Source organism: Dermacentor albipictus, chromosome 5, assembly GCF_038994185.2.
Source record: "Dermacentor albipictus isolate Rhodes 1998 colony chromosome 5, USDA_Dalb.pri_finalv2, whole genome shotgun sequence".
Taxonomy (NCBI): domain Eukaryota; kingdom Metazoa; phylum Arthropoda; class Arachnida; order Ixodida; family Ixodidae; genus Dermacentor; species Dermacentor albipictus.
The window spans coordinates 42,991,109-43,007,783 of record NC_091825.1 but is presented as its reverse complement, the minus strand read 5'-3'; the positions used below and the strand labels follow the sequence as shown (position 1 = coordinate 43,007,783).

General features: G+C 44.0%; 1 protein-coding gene across 1 annotated transcript in view; it reads right to left on the bottom strand.

Annotated features, from left to right (window-relative positions):
* The window catches only part of LOC135900500 (uncharacterized), a 223,442-nt gene that overhangs the window by 3,600 nt on the left and 203,167 nt on the right, over positions 1–16,675 (bottom strand). The window contains exon 2 of the mRNA XM_065429979.2: positions 9,175–9,864. Coding sequence (XP_065286051.2) covers positions 9,175–9,864 — 690 coding nt within the window. The remainder of the gene's footprint in view (positions 1–9,174; positions 9,865–16,675) is intronic.

Here is a 16,675-nt window from a genome sequence, read left to right as displayed (position 1 = left end):
AAGAGGTTGACGACGGGGATGATCAAGTGGGTACATGCTTTATGTTAAAGGGACACTAAAGCGAAACAATAAATCAGTTTAGACTAATGAAGGATTGTTTCAGAACCCTGCAGGCAGTCATTTAAAAAAAATAGTTTGATTATTAGATGAGAAAATGAAGGGCCAAGTATCAGTATTTGAATTTCGCGCCGAAACCTCAGCGCCGGAACGTCAGCGTGACGTCAGGGATTCCAAAGTATGTTTTCGCATTTGGCCCGCGTTGGCCGAGTAAAGATTCCCGAAACTTGCCATGTTTAATATCTGGTTTCTTTAGAACACAATGTAGTCAATCTGTTCAGCTATATATAATTAATAGGCCCTAGAAGGTGCCATAAAAACGCATGACGTCACAGCCACCAAGTGCGGGAACTCAAGTAGGCGTCGCCACCCGTATTTCGTTTTTGAGCTTTTTCTGGCTTACCAAACGTCTTATCGCTGTAAGAGTGGTGTTTTTGGTGTTGTAGAAAGGTAATTTACTGATGCAGAAGAAATCATTTTTCACTTTAGTGTCCCTTTAAAGCAGCGTCCTTCATCCGACCTGGATAGGGTACAGCTCCCAGTTGAAAATGACAACAGAGGTTGTGTTCAGTACTACAGAAATTTCTGTTGTACAACAGGATTTTTCTGTAGTAATTACAGATTCCTGATGGAGCGACAGACTTTTCTGATGTACATCAGACATTTCTTGTTGTGACTACAGAAGTACAGTCCGTCGTGTGTCTGTTGTTACAACAGAAAGCTGAAGCTCTACAACAGATTTTTGTAGTACTACAGAAAAATTTGTCATCACTACAGACACCCTGTTGTCCCAACAGAAATGTTCCTGAAGTTGCCCGAAAAACTTCTGTAGTGCTAGAGAGAGCTGTTGAAATACTACAGAAACCTATTGTGGCAACAGGCCCCCAATTGTCACAACAGAAGTGTTCCTGAAGTAATGCGACCAACTTCTGTTGTACGACAGAAACCTATCATTGCAACAGGCTCCCAGTCGTCATAACAGAAGTGTTCCTGAAGTAATGGACAAACTTCTGTTGCACTACAGAGAACTGTTCCACAACGGAAACTTATCGTCGCAACATGTACCCAATGATGACAACAGAAATGCACTGAAATTGTGCGATGCGACAAGCTTCTGTAGTGCCCAGTTGAAAAAGACAAGAGGAATTCCTGTCGCAACTAGAGAAATTCTGTTGTACGACAGAAGTTCTTGACATTTCTTAATTGAGTGACATTTCTGACGTTACGACAGAAATTCTGATGTCGCAACAGAAGCATTCTGTCGCGAAGGCCAATAGTTACGAAGTCGAAACAGAGACGTTCTGTCGCGACAACAAGAGTTCTGAAGTCGGAACAACAGCTTTGTATCCTGACAGCGACTCCGACGTTACGACACCAATTCTGACGTCGCAGCAGAAACATTCGGTCGCGACGGCCAAGAGTTCCGAAGTCGCAACAGAAGCGCTTTCCGTCGCGGCCCTTTAAAATTGTATGTTAGTTTCGCATCGGTGGTGTACACTGTACTTTTCTCTTGCGCGGTATTCAATCGCGCTTCTCTGAAGCCGGCAATGCTGATGGCACCAACACCGGTATTAAAGTCGACGTGGCGAATAGTTATAATTGTGCCGTGACGACGCGGCACCAGCAACGCCCTACCGGCCTCCTCAAGATCGGCCGCTGATCAAAATCATACCATCTGCGGGAATGGCTGCGTATCTGTTTTATTATTTTTTTGGTAAGATGTGGCACACGGGCCTGTGGACTTACATGTGCTGTTACACTGACACATTAGTTAATTTCCCAGGAATATTTCACAAGCTTATGCGAAGCGGAAAAGAAGATTTGGGTTGTTCCACAAAGTTGCGTGAAAAGCTGTCTCGCTCGGGTCTCATTAATCTGGTACAGTGCTGCCGTGAGAAGCCAGTATGCTGTCAGAAAGAACTCTCATCCACGAATGTTTATGTAGCTATTTTGCATTGAACACACGAATTATATGCGCGCTCAAAAGTGTAAAGAACGAGAGACAACTGTCGAAACTAGCAGTAATAACCCTAACAGTCAGCGTTGTCTATTTCTGAATGGCTTATTTAATATGGATATCGTACATCAAAATCGATGTTCTAGCTCTCCACGATGTACCTGTCGATGGTACGAACACTCTTGCTCTTCTAGAGATGCGGCACTTGACGCGGTGGAGTGATAGCGGATCTTGGCTCTTAAAATGCAAATGTAAACATCAGCGCATTAGCACGTCGTACTATTGACATGGCCAAAATGTACACTCGGAAAGCATATTAGGAATAGGAAAGCATATTAGGAGTATTAGGAAAGCATATTAGAAGAAGCCGTGTGGAACGGCTGTGCTCCAAAATGCTCTCTGCTGGAAACAGCGTATCGGCCCCAGGCCGAGGATCGTCGACCCCGTTTTTGAACGAAGATGCAAGCTACAAAGTTGTCCTCCCGCGTCTACCAACCGGTAACGATGTTTTGAATTCTATTTTCCTTCATGCGGACTTGAGTGGCAGACCATACCGTGCTCCCGACTTCCGAGACGCTCTGCTTGAGGTAGTGAATACTTCAGATATTGTTGGTGTCGGACAGTATCAAATGAGCCATGTATGGATGGTTACTTGCGCTAGTAGTGCGGCAAAACAGACTCTCGTCGCCTGTGGTGAGCTACGTGTCAAAGGGCTGAAGTGCATGGTGATAGATCCGGAGACTAAAAACATCAAGCTTAAATTACTATGGCTTCCACCTCACCTTGAACCATGACGCGTTGAAGAGGCGTTCCAGGCCTATGGTCAGGTGAAGTCGGTGGAGAGAGAAGTATGGAGATGCACTGGCATGGAACAGTGGGTGACAACAAACCGGGAGGTTTCCTTGGTGCTCAAGGACACTATCACAGTAACCTCAATACCGCACATTATGTCCATTTATGGACACCAGTGCCTCGTACTTATCCCCGGTAGGCCTCCGCTGTGCCTTCGTTGCAAGCGCGTGGGACACGTTCGACGACAATGCAGAACACCGAGATGCCTACAGTGCCACCGATTTGGTCACTCAGCGGACGCCTGCGTGTCCACCTACGCCAATAAGCTTCGTTCTGGGCAACCTAGCGCAGACGAGCCACAACTGGACCATCTCATGGATTCTACAGAGGTAGTAGATGCCACCGGAGAGACTACAGGTGGCATTAGGGACGAGGACCAGGAGTCCTTGAAGCCAACGCCAACCAGTCAAAGCAACTCAAGTAATGCTAGCGAAGCTACCGGCGAGGATGACTCAGTTTGCCCACCTGGCCTAGCAAGCCTAAAAGAAAAGCCCCCTGATGACAAGGCAGAAGAGGAAGAGGCGATGGACATAAGTCAGGCAAGGAAACGTACGGCACCATGCAACGACGAAGCAACAGAAAGTGCACTACAGGCGCCCGAGAAAGTGTCTGCTAGTGCTCAGCGAACTCCCTCTCCTGGCGATAATGTGCCACGCCGGTTTTATCATCGTAGTAAGGAGAGTGCCACAAAGAAGTCCAAAGGGAGCAAGACCACAGATTTACCTGTGGCCAAGGGCGGTGAAACACAAAAGCTTTAGGTGAGCAAAATGGCTACCGCCTTCACCCTCCCCTTATGTGTAGCGACACTCAACGTACGTGGGCTGAGGCATATAAGGCGTCAGCAGCAGTTACTACACGTGCTTAGGCAGCATGAAATTGATGTTGGTGCAGTGCAAGAGACAAAGATATCGTCTACTGGTGATGTCAACCTTGCGCTGCAAACTTTTCAACCTTATTACGAGGTGTGTACTAGCCAAGCATGTGGTGCTTCCGCTGGATGCTTTTTGTTAGTCAGCAAGCAGTTAAATCATTCTTCATTGTCGCTGCGTGTTGATGGGGAAGGCCGCCTTATATGCTGTGACCTCTCTTTTCGTTCCCGTAATTGGCGATTTATTTGCGTTTATGCTCCCTCAAAAGTGAGTGACAGGAAGGCTTTCTTCCTCTCACTTGCTCCGCTCCTAGATACTGACAGAGATTTGGTACTGTTGGGAGACTTCAACTGTGTTTGTCATTCCAGAGACCACTCATACCTAACTAATCGTTATGATGCAAGTGCTACTTTCTTGCATCAGTTAACAGAAGATCACAATCTAATAGACGTGGGCGCCTACACACCATCTTCGGTGCGGTTCACGCACTTTCAAGGCGTCTCCCATGCTCGACTTGATCGTGTTTATGTTTCGACAAATCTCTGGTCTAACATTCACAACTACGCCGTGAAGCCTGTATTTTTTACAGACCACTGTTTAGTAGCTGTTTCATGGGGTCCCCGAAAATTTCGCAGATTTGCTCCAAACTGGGAACTGTGGAAACTTAATACACAACTTTTGCGAGAGGAAAGTTTTGTAAACAAAGTGAAAGAATTATGGCTAGAAATAACACAATGTCAACAGCTTTCTTTGTTCGCTCAATGGGAAATGTTCAAAAATAGAGTAAAAAATGAGGCGATTGCCATTTCATGTGAGCTGTCTCAAAGAAAAAAAGCTGAAAAGCATTACCTTCATGATCTACTTCACAAGCTGCACGCTTTCGAAAGCCAGGAACCAGGGTTGTATAGCGATGAAATAAACACAGTTCGCGCACAAATACAGAAATATGAGACGGAAGTGTACAAAGGAGCAATGGTGCGTTCACGCACAACTCGCTTCACAGAGGAACAGCCCACAAAAAGGGCTCTCGGTGATGAGAAGCGATACGCGCTTTCCAAGCAAATATTAGAAATTGAGTCTGGCGGGTCTATATACACAGACACGTCCCAAATAATAAGCCTATTTGAAGCTCACTATAAAGATCTTTTCGCTGCAGTTAAGACTCAAAATGGATACGAAGAAAACGCTGATCAGCTTATTTTCTTATGCCACACTTAGAAGAAGGGGATCGACTCAGCGTTGATGGGCCAATAACTCGTGAAGAAATTAATTTTGCCGTCGAAACGCTGCAGAAGAACAAGACGCCTGGTCCTGATGGCCTTAGTGCTGAATTTTATATAAAATTTCAGAAATTCCTGTGTCCTTTTCTGGAGCAGCTTTTCGAAGAAGCCTATCAATATTTATTTATTTATTTATTTATTTATTTATACATACTGCAGCGCAATTTGCGCTATAGCAGGAGTGGGTTAAGAAAATGTACAGAAAATGCATGGGAATATACAGCGGTAAACACAAGTGAACACTATTAAAGAGCACAGATGAAAAGGAAAATACACAAAAATACAAGTGAACACTTTTACAAAAGAGCACTGGTGAAGAATACACAAGTTATACAAATGTTATACAAATGCTGCCAGGCATACCCATGCCTGATTATGCCCATACCCATACTCATAATTATGCATCTGGGATGGCGGTTGCAAAAATTTGGGATGAACATGAGCGAATGGATCCAGGTAATGAATTCCAGTCTTCGATTGAGCGGGGAAAGAAGCTGAATTTGAACATGTTAGTACGTGCGTAGTAGGGTATTAAGTTTAGGTCATGATGTCTTCTTGTTGATGATCCCGGCGTGAAGTTAATGTAATTATCATTTGAGAGCCTAACTGAGGAATTGACAATGGAGTGCAAGAATTTTAATGAGTCGACACGGCGACGCGAAGAGAGCGTGTTTAGGTTCAAGGAAGAAAGTGCTAAAGAGGGCGAAAAGTCTCGATCGTAACGATGACATATAAATCGCACAGCTTTTTTCTGTATAGCCTCTAGTTTATTAATTTCTAACTGCTTATGCGGGCTCCAAACTACAGATGCATAGTCAAGAACAGGGCGGATTAGAGATTTATACATTAGTACCTTTGTGTCTTTAGGAGATCGGGTTAGCGTTCGTCTTAAGTAACCTAATTTTTTTAGTGCTTTACAGCATATGTAGTCAATGTGTTTGGACCATGACATGTTATCCGTAAAAATGACACCAAGATACTTAAACTCAGAAACCTTATCTACTGTACGGCCGTTGGACGAGTAACTGAATAGGGAGGGGGAAGATTTGTTGCAGAAAGACATCAGAACGGTTTTATTGAAATTAATGTTCATTTGCCAAGTGTTACACCAATCGCAAAACCTAGAAAACGACTCTTGAAGGCGATAATGATCATTAGAAGATTTAATCACTTCATATAAAACGCAGTCATCAGCATAGAGACGGATGTTAGAAGAGCAGTGAAGTGGCAAATCGTTTATGTATAATAAAAAAAGAAGTGGCCCAAGGACGGAGCCTTGGGGCACACCTGATGTCACATCAACAGTAGCGGAGTCAGTCGAACTGTAAGAGACGAACTGGGAGCGAAATGAGAGAAAGCTTAAAATCCAGTTAACCAAATGAGGGTTATTCAGTACAGCATTAAGTTTAGCAGTAAGTTTAGAATGTAAAACGGTGTCAAATGCCTTCGAGAAATCTATAAAAATTGCATCGACCTGGTTGCCTACGTCAAGGTTAAATGAAATGTCATGCGTGAACTCAACTAGCTGCGTTAGCGTACTAAAACCGCGCCTAAACCCATGTTGCTTGTTAGACAATAAATTATTTGATTCCAGAAAGAGCGTGATGTGCTTATGAATGATGTGTTCCAACATTTTGCATGACTGTGACGTCAGTGAAATTGGTCTGTAATTCGACAAGCACTGCTTATCTCCAGATTTATAAAGAAGGAGCACTTTGGCTAACTTCCATGAAGAAGGTACAGTAGAGGATGATAAGGACTTTCTGAATATGATGGACAGATATTTTGATGACCACAACGAATAACGAACAAGGAACGCATTGTGTATCCCGTCCGGACCGGTGCATTTCTTAACATCCAGGTTTAATATAAGGTTGAGGACGCCTTCGCAATTTATCTCAACGTCACTGATTGCTTCAGAAGAAACTATAGTGGTAAGTGTCGGGATGAAGTTGTTATCGCAAACAAACACGGATTGGAAATACTTGTTGAATGCATCGGATATCACCGCCGGGTCGTTGGTGACGTCATTATCTATTCTGAAAGAAGTGGATGAAGAATCGCGAGGTAAAATAGAAGACCAAAATTTTCGTGGGTTAGTTCTTAACAAATTGTGCAGGCGAACGCGAAAAAAGAAATCCTTTGCATTTCGCAACATAAGATTCAGTTCTTGCTTTGCCTTAACATATCTATCCAATGCCATGGGATCAGTGCCTCTTCTGGAACGCCTTAACCTTCGAACGCGACGGGACAAATGCAAGATATCGCGAGTCATCCAAGGAATGTTAGAATTTCTTTTTTTAGTCTTAATGGGCACAAAACGTTCGACACATGATTTGACGAGACGCTCAAAGTAATTAGCAAGGCAGTTGACGTCCTGGTTGTCTGCAAGTGCACTAAACGTATCGAAATGATGAGATAAGGCATCAGTAATGGAGTTGTCATCCGCACAAGTGAAATCAGGGAAACTAGTAAACGTGTAGGGGGATTTAGAAATTAGACAGGAGAGTGACACTAAGACGCCTTTATGGTCTGAAATACCATCAATTACGTCGCAAGAAAAGTCACGTTCGGCTAGGTTAGCGCTTAAAAAAACTAAGTCAAGGACGGAATTTAATCTGGTTGCACTAGGAACAACCTGGGTGAGACCAAAGGACAAGGAGATGTTGATTAGTTCTTTACAAATAGCTGTGTCGCGACCGACTGCAGACAATGACGGCCAGTGGATGCCAGGGGCGTTGAAGTCGCCCATACAGATAAAACTCGACGACGCAATGTTGATCTCGCTCATGAAGTTTGAAACAGCATGAAGAACATCAAGAGTAGAGCCGGGGGGACGATATATAACAGTAATCACAATACACCGATTATGAAGGTAAATTTTACACCACACGGATTCTGTTTCTGGAGGAGAAGGCAAGACTGAGAATCGTATATCCGACCGGATAAGCAGTGCCACGCCACCACCAGTACCGCTAACTCTGTCTAAGCGCACGGCAACAAAACCGGGTGGAGTGAACTCAGATTCATAGATACCATTGTGCAGCCAAGTCTCTGTGATGCCGATAACATGGGGGGAATGAATAGATATAAGGGACAATAAATCAGGAAATTTTTTAACAATACTACGAGCGTTTATATTCAAGACAACAAGGTTCTCAAAACGACCAGGATGAATTCAAGAAGTGGATGGCACAGAAGTCAAATGGACAGACTCAGAAGAAACACGTTGAGCGGGTGCCATTACTAATGAGTTTGAACTGTCATCCCAGTTATAACGAACCCTATTAATGAAAGCATGATCGTATCTCAACTTCACAACCGAACCGCTGTCCCGAAAAGAGGCTGATGCATCCCAGATTTTTTTCCGAATTGACCGAACCCTAGAAGAGAAGTCTTCTTTAATCACGAAGTTTGAGCCCTTGAGTTTTGAAACGTTCCTAAGAACCTCGGTTTTGTCGCTGAAGTTAGAAAGTTTAAGAATGACGGGACGAATGTAACCAGTGCGTGCTCTACCGAGCCTGTGGCAGCGCTCAATACGAGGGCAGCTAGTATGCAGGTGCTGAGTAAACACAGATGAAACTGTAGTCATCAGGGTGGTAGCGTTTTCATCCATTACTTCAGAAATACCGTGTATTATCAGATTGTTTCTACGAGAATGGTTTTCAAGGCTATCATTTTTTAAGACCAAGTCCGTTACCTTAGTAGTCAAGGCATTTATTTCAGCACGTAAATCACGCAGTAAACTAGAGTCTTTGGACATAGGAGTGGATTCTAGTGCATGAACACGTGACTCTAAAACATCAAAGCGACGCGCGACTGACTGCTGAAATGACTTAATTTCCGCAACATCTCGTGCCAACTGAGTCTGCCCCTCCAATAATTTAGAGAACATATCGGATACCGAAGGGTCGTTTTTATCGCGGCTATCAAAGGAAGGGCGAGCATCGTCATTCTCATCGGGAGCAGAACCGGATGCACGCCTACACTTAGACCGAGGGCCCGGGCCAGGGTTGATTTCCACATCACCGCTTAAGAGGAGACAACTTGCGCAATACAATGCATGCGAACAGCAGGATACAAGACGTTGTGGGCAAGGGAGCAGCAGCAGAAAGCGATCATCAGATCGGATACACTCGGTATCGGAATAGTAACATACCTGCATGAAGAGCAAGCAGCGATTAAACATCGTGCCGGTGCCGCTGCAGCCTAGCCCACTGAAGAGTCGATCCACGCGCTGGACATTTATACCGTCGGCTGCTGACGTCACAGACCGAGAGTTGTCGATGATTGGCTGATCATAGGACAGGGCTTTGGGGTGACTGGCATGCTGTAGCTTGAAGTGGGACGCACCGAGGTAATCGCGTATGGCAGCGATAGCGCAGTTCTTGGGCAAGCACTCGATGACGTCCACGTGCTCGACCGCCAAGGGAGCCAAGTCAGACGAAGCAGTTCCAAGCCATGTGACGCCGCAAATGGGGGGTACAGCAAGGAAGCCGAAGAGCTGCATGAAGAGCAAGCAGCGATTAAACATCGTGCCGGTGCCGCTGCAGCCTAGCCCACTGAAGAGTCGATCCACGCGCTGGACATTTATACCGTCGGCTGCTGACGTCACAGACCGAGAGTTGTCGATGATTGGCTGATCATAGGACAGGGCTTTGGGGTGACTGGCATGCTGTAGCTTGAAGTGGGACGCACCGAGGTAATCGCGTATGGCAGCGATAGCGCAGTTCTTGGGCAAGCACTCGATGACGTCCACGTGCTCGACCGCCAAGGGAGCCAAGTCAGACGAAGCAGTTCCAAGCCATGTGACGCCGCAAATGGGGGGTACAGCAAGGAAGCCGAAGAGCTGCATGAAGAGCAAGCAGCGATTAAACATCGTGCCGGTGCCGCTGCAGCCTAGCCCACCTATATGGGGAGCTTCCTCCATCCTTCTATCAGGGCCACACAACCTTAATACCAAAAAGCACTGATGATGAAACAATAAAGAGAGTAAACGGATATAGGCCGATATCATTATGTAACGTGGATTACAAAATATTTGCAAAAATACTGACAAATAGATTGCAGACAGTCATTACTAAATTAGTAGGTGATCATCAAACATGCGGAATTCGAGGCCGCTCTATACAGACAAATGTTCATATTGCACGTTCAGTCCTTGAATGCATAGAGGGTAGTACGGATCAAGTAGCTCTTCTCCAGATTGACCTCGCCAAAGCCTTTGATAAGGTTCAACACGAATTTTTGTTCCAACTACTGCGACATCTTCAATTAGGGGATGTATTATACAATGGTGTAGCACTTTGTTATAAACATTGCACCACAAAGTTAATTGTGAACCGTACCCTCTCAGATATAATACAAGTACAGTCATCCGTTCGTCAAGGTTGTCCGCTCTCGCCTTTACTCTTCGCCATGTACTTATAACCGCTTTGCTTAAGCGTGCTTTGCGACTCTAGCATTAAAGGATACATATATGCCGATGAGGAAATTAAAGTGCTAGCTTATGCAGATGACATTGCCTTCTTTTGCGTCGATAAGCCAAGCATTACTAAGGCAATAAACGCTACCCTGCGTTTCTGTGAGACTGCAGGAGCTACTGTAAATTTTGACAAAAGTAGAGGCTTTTGGCTAGGCATGTGGGCACTCAATCCCTCTGTATTCGCGAATATTCATTGGAATCAGTCTCCGTTGCGATATCTTGGAGTACCTCTCGATAACTTCCGTAATAGTGGACCTCATTGGACGTCCACGATAACCACTATCCGTCGAAAGGTGACAACCTGGCAAGGCCGTGATCTCTCCATTTTTGCGAGAGCTAAGGCATGCAATACATTTCTCGCTACTAGGCTTCTTTATATTCTGCAGGTCTTGCACTGCTCACGTGTCCATGTCCAGGCATTCCATAGAATATTTGCATGTTTTATTTGGCATTCATCATGGGAAGCCATGAGAAGGGACAACCTTTTTCTCCCGCTTGAAAAGGGAGGCCTGGGTCTTGTGCATTTATTTGTGCGACAATTGGTCATGCGCTTATTTTACCTTAAAAATGTCCGTCATCCATTCCTTCTCGCAGTTAATCGAGCACGTCTTGCGTCACACCTCCCTTTTCTTTTTGTCACGACAAACGTTGCCCAAGAACTACCGTTGTGGGGCTTCTTAAAGGAACTTGTCGACACTATTTCATTCTTAAAAACCAGATTCAACCTTGAATATTTGTTTACCATTAATCGCACGTCGCTAAATGTAGCACTTATAGATAACCTTTTCCCTGAACCTCTGTACCGAAAGCCGTATCTGTCTCTACTTGGTCAAGATGTTCTTTGCCGTGTCCGTAGAATGTGCATTGCGCCAGCAGCGAAAACGTTTTTCTTCAAGCTGCACACTTCCACACTGCCAGTTAAAACGTGGCTTCAGGAAAAAGGACTGTGTGTTCCCTGGAATACAAATTGTAGGCTTTGCAATCAACCCGAGACAATAGAACATTGCTTTATACTTTGTCGTGACGCATTTCTTTTTTGGGACATTTTACAAAGAACTATCAAAAAAGACTTTCCTCTCACATGTTATGGTATCCGGTTCCTTCCTTTCAAAAATACAGCCAGTAATACACCATATGATTTGTTTATGTTATTAGGACTTTATTCATTATGGAGAAGAAGAATGATCGACAGACATGCCGAGCCACCTCGCTCGACAAGGTCTATCTTCCATGAAGAGACTGCTCAAGTCCGAAGTGTGGTGGCTACATATGATCCCGTCCCTGAATGGATTTCACGTCTGGACGCTTGTGTTTGTTTGCCAGAATTTTGAACTGACATTGGACTGTATACTATCTGTGAATTTGTTTCTCTTGTATGTTCATATATAATGTAACTGCGTTGGTCTGACAGTACCGATAATTCCATGCAATAAAGAAAAAAAAAATTAGGAGTGGTGTAGTGGTGAGATGCCGGGCTCGGAATCGTGAGGTCGCAAGTTCGAATCCTAGGCGGAGACGTTATTTCTTTACTTAGATTTTTCTTTTTTGTACTAACAAATTTACATAGCCTTAAGGAGGTCTCTGTCAATTTTTAATTAAATATTGATCAAGAACTACAGAACTTTCTACTACAGGACGTCACGCTACAAACAACAGAACTACAGGCAACAGAACTACAGAAACAACGTCCCAAAATACAACAGAATCTGAAAATTTCCTGTTGTGTTTTTCAACTGGGCTTCTCCTTTTAAACGAGTTGTTTAGGCGGAAGAAAAGAAAAAAATCTTCGTGAAGCTCCTAAGCAGATAACGCTCGTGGGTACGCACTAAACATAGCTAAAGCTGGCGCGCGTTGCTCCACAGAGCTACGAACGCGAGGTAAAAGAGGAAACAGCCTATTTTAACGGCGCTTTGTTTCGTCACAAACACTGCCCCTCCCACATCGCGCCGTTCGCTGCGACTGAATGACAGCACGACCAACTTGTTGGAATCCAGTAGCGGAAGGCACTCAACGTCGCGGAGGTCGCTGAGCGAACGAATTGGCTGTGTCGCTGACTGAGAATCGCGCCATGTGAAACAGCCTTGATGCGGGCGGCCGCGCTTTCTTCTTATATATATATATATATATATATATATATATATATATATATATATATATATATATATATATATATATATATAGCGGTCGTGCCTGTGTATATCATCATCATGGGGAGATTGAGAGTGGGAACAAAGATATTGCTGGGAACATGGTGCTATCAACGAGTCTTTACTTTGTCGTACAAGCTCTGTTGCTGCCATCGGCCGGATCGTGCCTTTCAAGCGCCACCAGTGCCATTTCACGCAGCAAGAGTTTCAACTAAAGCTATCATCATATACAGGCTGTCCCATGTCACTTGAGCCAAACATTAAGAATACGCAAATGCCACCTAGCTGCACAAAATCAAGCTAATGTTGTTTGCTACCCCTTGGAGATACTCCGATTTTTTCAGTATGTCTAATTAGACAACTAGTCTTAATTAATTAATCAGCTTCTCAAATATCATATTACATGAAAACTATAAAGAGAATACTGTAGAGCGACATGAAAAAGCTGCCGTGCCAGCTTTCTATTGCTTGATACGTTCTACATAAAATGGTATTTCGAAGCATGAAAGAAGCCCGCGACGCACACAAATTGCCGTGTGACTGGCCACTCGACGCACTTTGCGTGTTTTCGCGGGCTTCTTTCCCGCTCAGAAAAACATATTTTTCTCACGCTCGATGTAATCAATGCTACTCGCTCTGAATGTAAAATAAAGTGACTTCGGAAAGTGTTTAATTAGGCTTTTTCAACAACGCGGCCGGTTACCGCCCGATGCTTGCGCCGGCGACTGCGTAAGTTCGACGTCAGGAGACTGGAATAAAAACAGTCTGGAATAGTTTTATGTTATAAGGCCCCACATTGCACGCATAGTTGAACGCTCCGTGACCCACATAAAATGCTCATGGCCAATTTGTATGTCATAACCCACACTTTGAGAAACACTGCACCACTCAATGGTTCGTAATTGTCTCGCATTTCACCACAACACAAAGTGTTAGTGTACATTGTTAATTAAACCCTGTTTACATGAATCTGCAGCAAGCATGCCAATGGTGAATAGCACTCGTAGAACTAGGGTCATTCTTTAGCTTTTCAATACACCGCTCACTCTGCGGCGCCATATTGCTCCATGTGTCACATTGCGCCCTATCTCCTCGCTGCTCAGAATCCGGACCTTAGCCTCTTAGCCTCGGAGCCATATCACCAGAAGAGCAGCCGCGTTGCTCTCACTGTTAATACCACGTATTGTAATGCACGTTGGCGCAGCTGAAAGGTAAGTCCCTCTATACAGACTACGTCACTAAATTCTGCCCAACATTACGACAATGAATCGTTATATCTTAATATTTTGCTGCATTGCAGGCATTCACATCAACCAGCCTGTACGCGTCCCTAATATAAGCGAGGGTGCCGACAGTAGAAAAGGTATCCGACATCATATTTCGTCGAATTATCTACTTTTGAGTATTAGCAATCCTTCAGAAAAGCCATAACAGAGATAAGGTTGATAGTAACAAAAAAAATTGTAATTTATAAGAACTTATCTCCCCTTAAACAGCATGAAAACCTACGCGTAGCATAAATTAAATATTGGCTAGCCATGAATATCCGGCCGCAAAGCGCTAGCTCATTGATAAATAAGTGACATAAAACATTTTTTAGCATCAGTACAGAAATAAGTGATTGTGATGAAATTGCCCTCGGAAGAATTAGAGCAAGGACATTCCACGTGGGAGTGACCCGCTTCGTGAAGACAAGCTCTGCTGCTGTCATCGGCCGGATCGTTCCTTTCAAGCGCCACCAGTGCCCTTTCACGCAGCAAGTTTCAACTAAAACTATCATCATATACCAGGTGTCCCATGTCACTTGAGCCAAACGTTAAGAATACGCAAACGCCACCTAGCTGGACAAAATCAAGCTAATGTTGTTGGCCGCCACTTGGAGATACTCCGATTTTTTCAGTATGTCTAATGAGACAACTAGTCTTAGTTAATAATCAACTTCTCAAATATCATATTACATGAAAACTGCCAAAGAGAATACTGTATCTGCAGGACATCATTATTGTATTACCATACCATACCATTAGAAGACATCAAGAATGCAGGATCACGTAAATAATTTTTTGGCATAAAGAAACGCTGCAGGTGCTTTAAATAAAAAAAAGAATATTGTGACGTAAGATTCAGTTGGCTCCAACTTCTCGCTGTCGTCTGTGTGTGCCGTGCACTTTGCGTGATGTCTGTTTTTCACGCCACGAAAGAAATATAGAGCTGTGGCTCGCTCCGACTGGAAAGTCTCTTCTCTGCTGTCACTCGAGGTAAAATGCCGACGCCAAGGTGCCGCGATGCGCGGTAACGTAAGGAAAGGTGGCCCACTCCCTTCACATTTTCACCTTCACTTGTGCTCTACCCCCTAGAATGTCGTCGTCGTTCTCTCGTGCTTTCTGCGTAGTCTTGTTTAAAATATACTAGCCATTTTCACGCTTATAGGGGAATCAGTTATCAGAGAAGCTTTCTTCGATGTTGTACATCAATTCCCTTCTATGTAGCTCAACTCTCCTCGCTCCATGAAAAATGCTCAATGCCCGCTCCAGTTCCGTTGTGGCCGTTGTTCTTGTTGCCTTTCACAATAAAACTGATTTTGTTCACATCTTTTTGCACACTCCGCTGCTACGGTTGCTAAGTTATGCCCTTCTGTGCAGCTAATATTTTTGATTTCCGGTCAGTGAATTCTTCATTTCCCTGTCACCCTCCGCTCCTTGCTCAATGCGCGCCACGGTGTTTTTCCATTCATTTCACTTGTTTGTGCAAACTCGGCTGCTTTTGTTGTAAACTTAGTCACTCATCCCTAGCCGACTTCTATGTCTGTTGCCGACTGGTTCACATCTTGCTCGGCTTGTGTATTCGAGCACTTACTCAGAGTCGACGTCCCTATTCTGGGAGATTGACCAAGATTTTCACCACGTACCCATTCACACAAACTCACTTGAACTTAAAAAGTGGTCGGTGTTGCATAATCGGTAAGGCAGCAGCAGCCAGTAGCCAGCAGCTGCAGAGTTGAGGGGGAAGCGGACAAGAAAACTTTGTGGTAAGAACACCTCCTAAAAAGGCTGCTCCCTGAGTGACAATGCTAAGTTGCAGAGACAGTACATATGTGAAAATTTGATGCATAAAAAAGCCAGCAAAAACAACAAAAAAGGACCTGACCAACACTAAATTTAGTGACTGAAGGAGCCCTCAAGCAATCGTCTGTCTAGCCTTCGTTTAGATTTCAGGACCTCTTTTGCTCTGTATAAGCAAGCACTAATTTGCTCAACGATTCTTGCTTTGTAAAGCTGTTATAAAATCACCACACGTATGTTGTTACACCTGATAAAATTCCTGACGTCTGCATGTTTAATTTTATGTACCGCCATTGCCTTCAGCATTTCGCTTATATCCCAGATATTGTCGATATCATTATTATCGACACTCTGTCCAATAATATCAACTCATCAGTTAATTATTCTTGGAAACTAATGCAAAGGCGTATCGTTAGATTTTACTGCTATTACACGTCCTTCCCCTCGGCTTACAAACACCCCTTATTGAGAATAAACGTATTGGTGTAACTGAACCAGCAGACATTTCAAGTAAATAATTCTCTGTTAAATAGAATGCTAATTCAGCTTCCGGACTGCTCTTTCGAGTTTGGTGCCTGGTTCACGAACGAAACATAAGCAGGTAATATGAATTTTGCACTATCTAGTCGAAGCACGTCGCACATTGTCTGTAATGAGGACGACCATCGTTTATCTAAACACAAGCAAATACTTGTGGGATAAAGCATTTTTGCAAGGGCGGCTAAAAGGGCATGTTGGTGATGTTGCATCTTTGGCTATAGCAGCGTGACGATCCACATGAAAAGAGAAGAAAATAGCAGGAAAGAGCGCTGTGAGCTCTTTCGTACTTTTTACTTCACTTTTAATCGTCGCGCTCCTAGCGAAAGTAAAGCACCTTGTTACCGAAGTTACGGCAATCTACTTTTGAACGAATGCGACAAAATCTCGATTTTGCTGAATTTGTGCGTCCATCAAGTCCTTAATTTC